The sequence below is a fragment of the Colobus angolensis genome, unplaced genomic scaffold (genome assembly GCF_000951035.1).
Source record: "Colobus angolensis palliatus isolate OR3802 unplaced genomic scaffold, Cang.pa_1.0 Scaffold64, whole genome shotgun sequence".
Lineage (NCBI taxonomy): Eukaryota > Metazoa > Chordata > Mammalia > Primates > Cercopithecidae > Colobus > Colobus angolensis.
The window spans coordinates 2,257,061-2,266,822 of NW_012120043.1; the positions used below are offsets into that span (position 1 = coordinate 2,257,061).

Below are 9,762 nucleotides of genomic sequence, written 5' to 3' on the forward strand. Positions count from 1 at the left end.
AGCAGAGGTGGCCTGAGCGAGTTGCTAGCAGGAGGGGTTGTCCTGGGGTTGACCTGGAGGAGGATATTGTGGCGGAGTTGGGGGGCAGCCGGTAAGGACAGGTCACAGGTGACGCTGGGCAGGTGCCATGGAGGGTGTGGGCTTTGTCAGGGTGTCCCTGGCGCCTCTCAGTTCTCAGTGACAGACGGCAAGTGCTGGTGGAGACACGGAGCTCTGTTTGGGAGGCCGCTGCCCTCGAGGACTGCCCGGGGGCACTGGCCTGTGTGCGCAGGGATGGAGAGGGACGGACGGCGACGCTGCACGGACTTGGCAGCGCTGTGGGTGTGGGCCCTGGGAGGCTTGGTGGCCCCACGGGTTGCTGCCCACCGAGCTGGGCGGGCAGGCTGGAGGGGACCGATGGGCATTGCTTTCAGACGGCAGGAGCGTGCCGTGCCTCTGGAGTGTCCCAGAGCTGGTGTCCAGGAGGGCCTGACCGCGTGGGGAAGGTTTCAGGGCCTTGGCGGCGTGGGGGCCGCCTTGAGAGGGCTGCGGCAGTCCCCGTCCTGTGGCTGTGGCTCCTTTGTCCTGGAGGGCTGCTGACCCGCGCCTGGGGGCGGGCCTTCGTCCGCAGGGCCTGAGAGAGCGCGCCTACGGCAGCGGCGGGGAGCTCATCACCAGCCTGCCCATCAGCATCCCGCTCAGCACCGTGCAGCCCAACAAGCTCCCGGTCAGCATCCCCCTGGCCAGCGTGGTGCTGCCCAGCCGCGCCGAGAGGGCGGTGAGTGGCTCCCAGGATGGCGTCCCCAGGGGTCCTGTTGAGGCAAAACAGAGTTTGGGGTTCTGGAGACCTGGCTCGCTTTGTGAAGTCACAGGCTGTTAAATGATGTCGAGCCTGAGGCTGTGCAGTGAAGGTGGACGTCCGAGGCCGGGGCGTGTCCGGCGACCTGGGCCGTTGTTACGGCTGGTCTTTTTCTTTTGGGTAAAAGGTGGGTGTGCAAGTGGGAGGGCCTCACACCTTCTGGGTTGAGGAGGAGCTCAGAGGCGCACCCTGGCTCCCAGCCTCACCCCTCACGAGGCCCCATTGGCTGCCGTGTCCCCTGTCCTCGCAGCCGCCTCTGGGTTCTCCCACCCAGTGCTGTGCATGCAGAGAATCTCATTTCGTGTAGCATGGGTGGGATTTTCTGGGCATTGAACTATTTTTTTTACAAGTATACACTTCAGTGTTTTTTTTTAGCATTTTTTGTTCTTTTTTATTTGATTTTTTCGAGACAGAAGCTCGCTCTGTCACCCAGGCTGGAGTGCAATTGTGTGATCTCGACTCACTGCAGTCACCACCTCCCGGGTTCAAGCAGTTCTCCTGCCTCAGCCTCCCGAGTAGCTGGGATTACAGGCATGCCCCACCACCACACCCGGTTAATCTGCCCCCAACCCCCTGAGACGGAGTCTTGCTCTGTTGCACAGGCTGGGGTGCAGTGGCACGATCTTGCGATCTTGGCTCACTGCAATCTCCGCCTCCTGGGTTCAAGCAGTTCTCCTGCCTCAGCCTCCTGAATAGCTGGGATTACAGGCATGCGCCACCATGCCCAGCCGAGTTTTGTATTTTTCGTAGCGACGGGGTTTCACCGTCTTGGCCAGGCTGGTCTCGAACTCCTGACCTCAGGTGATCCGCCCACCTCAGCCTCCAAAAGTGCTGGGATTACAGGCATTAGCCACTGCACCCAGCCAATTGTTGTATTTTTAGAGGTGGAGGTTTTGCCATGTTGGCCAGGCTGGTCTCGAACTCCTGACCTCAGGTGATCCGCCCACCTCAGCCTCCAAAAGTGCTGGGATTACAGGCATTAGCCACTGCACCCAGCCAATTGTTGTATTTTTAGAGGTGGAGGTTTTGCCATGTTGGCCAGGCTGGTCTCGAACTCCTGGCCTCAGTCGATCCACCTGGCTCGGCCTCCCACAGTGCTGGGATTCCAGGTATGAGCCCCCGTGCCTGGCCAGTTTTTTGTAGTTTTATACACCTCGATCTAATTCAGGACATTTTCTTCAACCCAGAAGAAGTGTTGCCCCCGTCAGCAGTCACTCCCTAGCCGTCCCCCAGCCCCCGGGCCCCCGAACACACTCGTGTCCGGGCCTGTCCCTCTTGGCACGTGAGGGCATTCCCTGTGTGGGCGGAGTGTGCCGTCTTCATCGTGCAGTTGATGGGCCCCGGCTTGACTCCCCATTTTGGCGATGGTGAATCATTCTGCTGTGAGCGCTGGGTCCAGGTTTCTGTGTGGATGTAGGTTGGTTCTTTGGCCCATGTGGGAGTGGAGCTACTGGGTTCTGCGGTCATTACTGACCTTTGTTGGACTTGGAGTGTGGTGCGGGGAAGTGCGGGGGGTGGTGGCCGGTGGGTGCGGTCTCGTGAGCGCCCCCACGCGACTGCTGACATTTGTCCGTGCTACTCAGAAAACAGCCACTTTCCCTGTTGAGGGTGGGCCGTGGGTTGTTTGGGTGGTGCCCAGTACCCCCTCCCCACAGGCAGACCCCAGGACTCCCGCCTCCTGACCTCCCTGCCTCAGGCCTGCTGCCTCATTCACACACAAGCACTGCCCACCCTCGCTGCGCCACCTGCCCGGGACCCCACTGCAGTTCCCCCACTGCCCTCTTCCCATCCTGGACTGGACGGTGACCCCGGTGGCCTCCCCCAGCCAGCTGCAGCCCTCCACACTCACTGTTTCCAATTGGGTTCTGGGTCTCGCCCCGACACGAGGTTTTCTCTCTGCAGAGGAGCACCCCCAGTCCCGTGCTGCAGCCCCGCGACCCCTCGTCCACACTTGAAAAGCAGATTGGTGCTAATGCCCACGGTGCTGGGAGCAGAAGCCTTGCCCTGGCCCCAGCAGGTAACGCCCCTCCTGTGCCCTACCTTCAGGACTTTGCTGCTGCTGCTCTTCAGGCAGGAGGGCCAGGGTGCTGGGAATGCAACACGGCTTCCTGGGGTGATCATGGGGGCTGCTGCCCCGAACCACCAGGCCTCGTTACTGACACCCTTTCCTGCATCCCACCAGCTGGGATACAGATCGGGCTCAGCTGCAGCCACCGCGGCCTAGTGCCTGCGTCTCCCAACACTGACACTTTGTGCTTGGGTGTATTAATTCAGCCCGTGAGGTCGGTCCCAGCGCTGTCAGGGGCTCCTCTACTCGCAGCCTGACTCAGGATCAGCTCCACACACAGCAGTGCCCAGTGGCACACGACCGTGGGCCTCCATGCTAGTAGCAGTGTGATTTCTGGTTTCTTCAGAAGCCTGACCAGACTGCTGTTAGCCCAGTTTCTGCAAAGAGCCAGAGAGGACGCTGCTTTGGCTTTTGTCAACACTGCAGGCCTGTCTGTTGTGGAAGCCGCAGAGACAGCATGTCAGGGAGCATGGCTGTGTGCCAGTAAAACTTACAACAACAAAGGGCGCCAGACCCCCAGGCTGGTTTGCTGGCCCCGTGTTGACACGCGGTGTGATGTGGCCACTACCTCTTTAGGAGTAAAAAGTAAAATGGCCGGGCGCGGTGGCTCACTCCTGTAATCCCAGCACCCTGGGAGGCCAAGGAGGGTGGATCACCTGAGGACAGGAGTTCGAGACCAGCCTGGCCAACATGGTGAAACCCCATCTCTACTAAAAGTACAGAGATTAGCCGGGCGTGGTGGCGGGCTTCTGTAATCCCAGCCACTCGGGAGGCTGAGGCACGAGAATCGCTTGATCCTGGGAGGCGGAGGTTGCAGTGAGCTGAGATCGCGCCACGGCGCTCCAGCCTGAGCAAAAAGAGTAAAACTCCATCTCAAAAACAAAACAACAAAACAAGTAAAGTGCCGCCATTGAGATAGGAGGCTCTAGGGAGGCTGGGCAGGCTTCACAGTTGGCCACGTGAGGGCCCCGGAGAGGCCGCCGAAGGCTGGGCAGCTCTGCCCTCACGGGGTTGGGTTGTGCCCTTGGGATGAGGTCTGCTCTGCAAGAGGCAGTGACAGTTTCGGGAGGTTTTCAACTGGGTGGCAAACAGCCAACTCCAGAAGCGCCTCACCACGCCCCTGCACTGAGGCCTCATTGACAGAAGCAGCAGGGAGGCTGCCCTTTGTCCTTGGGTGGTCGTGGAAGTGCACCACTCATTGTGGGCTGGGAAGCGCAGCTGCAGCCTCCAGGGCGGCCATAGCTGGAGCGTTCCAGCTGAGTTGTCCTCTGAGAACAGGTGGGAGGGAGGCCACTCTGCCTTGAGCTTTCCTCATGGTGTCTCTGAGATCACGGGGCCAGAGGGCAACTTACTCAGAGGAAGCCCAGCTCAGCGGGGAGCCCGCACCAGGAGGCTTCTTGGGAGGCAGCATCTCAGCTGGGACCTGCAGGGCACAGGCAGCCCAGATGGCGGGAGGAGGCACAGGGTCAGTCCTGAGCCCTGAGCTTGCCCACAGAGCCTTCTGGTTCCACCCCAGAGGGGCCGTTTTCAGACGCCAGCCCTGCTCCCCACTTCCCTGCCTCTCCTGGAGCCCACAGAGCTCCTGGAGGGTGGTGCTCCCACAGCCTGGCTTTCTCTTTGGCGCAGTGGGGCCCAGCATCTGCCCCTGTGGACTGAGCCTGTCCTGTGTTCCCTGACACCCCCATGTCCTTCCTGCCAGGCTTCTCCTACACTGGCTCTGTGGCCATCAGCGGGGCCTTGGCGGGCAGCCCGGCCTCTCTCACACCTGGAGCCGAGCCGGCCACCTTGGATGAGTCCTCCAGCTCTGGGAGCCTTTTTGCCACTGTGGGGTCCCGCAGCTCCACGCCACAGCACCCCCTGCTGCTGGCACAGCCCCGGAACTCGCTCCCGGCCTCTCCCGCCCACCAGCTCTCCTCCAGCCCCCGGCTTGGTGGGGCTGCCCAGGGCCCGCTCACCGAGGCCAGCAAGGGAGACTTGCCCTCAGATTCCGGTTTCTCAGATCCTGAGAGTGAGGCCAAGAGGAGGATCGTGTTCACCATCGCCACTGGTGCGGGCAGTGCCAAACAGTCGCCCTCCAGCAAGCATAGCCCCCTGACCGCCAGCGCCCGTGGGGACTGCGTGCCGAGCCACGGGCAGGACAGCCGCAAGCGCGGGCGGCGGAAGCGAGCATCGACGGGGACACCCAGCTTGAGCACAGGCGTGTCCCCCAAGCGCCGAGCCCTGCCGTCCGTCGCTGGCCTTTTCACACAACCTTCAGGGTCTCCCCTCAACCTCAACTCCATGGTAAGGACGGGGACCGGCGGGGCTGGGGAGCACGGCCTGTGAAAGAAAGACCAGAGGGAAGTGGGGGCTATGACTGAATCTGGCCGTTGTCCACCATCTGCGGCCTGGCAGCCTGGGAGGAAGCGGCCGGCAGCTGCCTGCAAGCTTCTTCATCCTTGGCTGTGGGGCCTTGGTGGGGGTGGGCACGTGAGGAGGGGGTGTGGGGGGCTCTGGGATTGCGGGGTCGTGTGTGAGGACCGGGAGGAACCAGGATGGGGGCTGCACTGGCCACTGGGCAGGGCGTCAGTTTCCTCAGGAAACCCTGGGGTGCAGACAGGAGCCTCCTGGGGCCGTGGGGCTCTCTTGCCTTGGGGTCCCAGGTCTGTGGTGTGTGCATCCGCTGTGTCTGTCTGCCCTCAGGTCAGTAACATCAACCAGCCCCTGGAGATTACAGCCATCTCGTCCCCCGAGACCTCCCTGAAGAGCTCCCCTGTGCCCTACCAAGACCACGACCAGCCCCCCGTGCTCAAGAAGGAGCGGCCTCTGAGCCAGACCAATGGGGCACACTACTCCCCGCTCACCTCGGACGAGGAGCCAGGCTCTGAGGACGAGCCCAGCAGCGCCCGGCGAGTCCAGGGGCCTGGAGGGGGGCAGGGCCTGGCAGCAGGGGCAGGAGGTGCCTGCTCACCATGTGCATGTGTGGGTGGGGAGGACTGGCAGGCTCTGAGGGGGTGCCCTGGACGGGAGGGAGGCATCTGTTTAGTGAAGGGCCTCCCTGCAGGTCCTGGGCCCTGTTCCGGGCAGGGCTGGCCTCCCGGGCCATTCGGGAGGGGGGACACGAGCAGGGCCACCAGTTAGAAGAGTCAGGCCAAGGAGGAGGAGCTGAGTGCAGCAGGAGGGAAGTTTCAGCAGTGACGCGTGTGGGGGTCTCATCCACACGTCTCGCCCAGTGTATCACAGTAGCTTTATTAGATAAAATTCACATATTATATTCTCCATTTAAAGTGTGCAACATTACCACTGCCTAAATCCAGAACCTTCCATCGTGTTCTGAGAAAATCTCATCCCCTTGGAACACTCACTCCCCATCCCCTCCCCAGAGCCCTTGGCACCCACCCCCACCCTACTTTCTGTCTTCATGAATCTGAGGGCTCTAGGGACCTAGGAGCGGAATCACACAGGATGTCCTTTTGTGTCTGGCATCTCTCAGCAGGACGTCCTCAAGGTGCATCCTCGGCCCCTTTCGTGGCTGGGTGGCGCTCTGCCATCCGTCCACCCACTGTGCTGGGCTTGCGGTTGTGAGCAGCGCTGCTGTGGCCACGGGCGTGCATGTTTGTGTTTGGAAGCGAGTTTCCCGTTTCCTGGTGCCTGGGCAGAGGTGCTGGGTGGCCCAGCCCCCTGTGCGCTCCAGCAGCCACACCATTCCACCCTGCCACCACGGTGCACCAGGGTCTGAGGTCCCCACATCGGCACCACACTGAATTTCTTGTTTTGATTCTACCCATCCGAGTCGTTGTGAAATGATGTAACGTCGTAGGGTTTTTTGCTTTTTTTTTTTTTTTTGAGACACAGAGTCTTGATCTGTCGCCCAGGCTGGAGTGTGGTGGCGCAATCTTGGCTCACTGCAACCTCCGCTTCCTGGGTTCAAGTGATTCTCCTGCCTCAGCCTCCTGAGTAGCTGCAGCCACAGGCACACGCTACCACCGTGCCTAGTTCGTTTTTTTGTTTTATAGAGACAGGGTTTTGCCATGTTGCCCAGGCTGGTCTCAAACTCCTGGCCTCAAGCATTCCACCTCCCTCTGCCTCCCAGCATGCTGGGATCATAGGCGTGCGCCATCATGCCAGCCCTAAGTGTGCTTTTGGTGGCGTTCTAAGTTAGTTCATTTTGCTCCTTTCCCACAGGTACATGCACGCGTCACATAAAAAACATCCTAGCACTGGGTGCTCTTTTTGCGTTGGGATTGCTCAGCTTAGTGGTTTCCAGGATCTTTGGGAATTCGTGTGTCCTTGGTGTGTTCTTGGGACACTGGATCAAAGCGACCCCATGCGGTGTGTGGTTGCGTGTGGCTTCATGTGCTGACCTGCAATGCTGTGGCATTGTTTGCCACCGGAGGCACCAAGGTCTAAGGGGGGCAGGGAGAGGGAGGTAGGGAGAGAGCTGTGTCTGGGAGTCTCACACTTCTGTGTGCTGGGAAATTGCTTCTCCCATTCAGCTGCCGTACCTAATCTCTTGGCTCCTCGTCCCAGCAGAGGCCCTGGAGCCCCTGCCAGGACAGTGCCTTTGTGGCGCAACGGGGCTGGATCCCAGGGCCCAGCCGCCCAGTCGAGGCCTGGCCCAGGATGGCTGCACGGATCCCGTCTGGGCCCGGTGCTTCTTGCTCATTGCCTTCCAAGCTCCCGGGGCTGTTGGCTTTCAGTATGGGTGTCGTTCTTAGCATACAACTGGGTTTCAAGCGTTAATGACCTTTTTTTCTTAACAGAATTGAGAGAAAAATTGCAACAATCTCCTTAGAAAGCAAATCTCCCCCGAAAACCTTGGAAAATGGTGAGTAACAAGTGTTTTGGGGCGTGGCCAGGCCTGTCCGTGCGGCCGTGGTACCTGGTCAGTGCTGCTGGCCCACTGGCTGGCCCGCTGCATAGTGTCCTGCGTGGGTGCCAACAACTGGGGCGCTGGGCTTCCAGAACTGCCTCTGGGAGGCCCAGGGCCTCCGCACATGCCCCGTGCTCTCGCAGTGGGTGGCTGACCTGCGGGGATCACCACCTTGGGTCCCATTTCCTTTGCACCCTGGCCTTCCCCCCGAGTGGTGCCTGCTTTCATGCCCCGCCCTGCCTGCGTCCTCGGTGAAGTCCCTGACCTGCTCTGGGGCAGCCCGACCTTACCTCCCAGAGGCCTGCTGGCCTCAGCATGTTCCCCAGAGCTAAGGGAGAGCTCATCCTACATGGCCTTCTCGGAGATCCGCTTCAGCTGTCTCGATCCTGTCCTCTGCCCTCCTGACTCGTCCAGTCCCATCCCCTGCCATGCCATCCTGTGCTGTACCTCTCCTGTGCCATCCCATCTTGTCCCCTCCCATCCCCTTCCCTTCTGTCCTGTCCCTTCCTGTTCTTTTTGGTATCTTGAGTGTCTGTGGCCAGCCCTGCCTGCAGAGTTGCCTGTGTCGTGGCAGCAGCCCCAGTCAGCCTCATGGGTAGCCCAGGCAGGTGCTCTGGGCTCACGACCTCTGCCTTTCCTCTGTGCCAGGTGGTGGTTTGGCGGGAAGGAAGCCCACGTCGGCGAGCGAGCCAGTCAACAACAGCAAGTGGAAGTCTACTTTCTCGCCCATCTCTGACATCGGCCTGGCCAAGTCTGCAGACAGCCCGCTGCAGGCCAGCTCTGCCCTCAGCCAGAACTCCCTGTTCACGTTCCGGCCCGCCCTGGAGGAGCCCCCTGCCGATGCCAAGCTGGCCACCCACCCCAGGAAAGGCTTTCCCGGCTCTCTGTCGGGGGCTGACGGACTCAGCCCGAGCACCAACCCTGCCAACGGCTGCACCTTTGGCGGGGGCCTGGCCGCGGACCTGAGTTTACACAGCTTCAGCGATGGTGCTTCTCTTCCCCACAAGGGCCCCGAGGCGGCCAGCCTGAGCTCCCCGCTGAGCTTCCCCTCGCAGCGTGGCAAGGAGGCCTCGGACGCCAACCCTTTCCTGAGCAAGAGGCAGCTGGACGGCCTGGCTGGGCTGAAGGGCGAGGGCAGCCGCAGCAAGGAGGCAGGGGAGGGCGGCCTGCAGCTGTGCGGGCCCACGGACAAGACCCCGCTGCTGACCGGCAAGGCCGCCAAGGCCCGAGACCGCGAGCTCGACCTCAAGAATGGCCACAACCTCTTCATCTCCGCTGCGGCCGTGCCTCCCGGAAGCCTCCTCAGCGGCCCCGGCCTGGCCCCGGTGGCGTCCTCTGCAGGCGGCGCGGCATCCTCCACCCAGACGCACCGGCCCTTCTTGGGCCCCTTCCCGCCGGGACCGCAGTTTGCGCTTGGCCCCATGTCCCTGCAGGCCAACCTCGGCTCCGTGGCCGGCTCCTCCGTGCTGCAGTCGCTGTTCAGCTCTGTGCCGGCCGCCGCAGGCCTGGTGCACGTGTCGTCCGCTGCCACCAGACTGACCAACTCGCACGCCATGGGCAGCTTTTCCGGGGTGGCAGGCAGCACAGTTGGAGGTAGGCAGGGCGGCTGCCCCCGCGCCCCCGCCGGCGGCCCCTTCCTTTGCAGGTTTCCTTCCACGCTCTCTGGCGCCAGGAGCTGAGCTGCAGGTCCCCTCGTGCTGGCTGGTCCCCACCGTCCCGGCACAGTCGCGAACCCCAGTCCTGTGGGGAGAGGGCTCACGCTAAGTCCATGTGTCTTGGGTTCTCTGGTTGTAACCGCGTCCCTCTTGTTTTCAGAAGGCCACGGCGCGCAGGGCCACCAGAGCATTACTTTCTCCCGTGGAGGTCACCTGCTAAGTGTGGCCGCCCGGGCTCTGGAAGGCTCTGGGAGCTGGTGTTGGGTAAGAGCGAGTCCCCGCAGTTCCTGCCCAGACAGGGCGGAGAGGAGCCGCCGGGGGAGCGGCCTGGCCTTGGGGCTGCTGCGGG

At 61.9% G+C, this 9,762-nt stretch overlaps 1 protein-coding gene across 1 annotated transcript in view; it reads left to right on the forward strand.

The window, feature by feature from the left end:
* DOT1L (DOT1-like histone H3K79 methyltransferase) overlaps nt 1-9,762 on the forward strand; it is a 64,645-nt gene that overhangs the window by 51,648 nt on the left and 3,235 nt on the right. The window contains exons 22-27 of the mRNA XM_011964115.1: nt 611-757; nt 2,741-2,855; nt 4,606-5,189; nt 5,589-5,794; nt 7,649-7,713; nt 8,407-9,351. Of these exons, the coding sequence (XP_011819505.1) occupies nt 611-757; nt 2,741-2,855; nt 4,606-5,189; nt 5,589-5,794; nt 7,649-7,713; nt 8,407-9,351 (2,062 nt within the window). The remainder of the gene's footprint in view (nt 1-610; nt 758-2,740; nt 2,856-4,605; nt 5,190-5,588; nt 5,795-7,648; nt 7,714-8,406; nt 9,352-9,762) is intronic.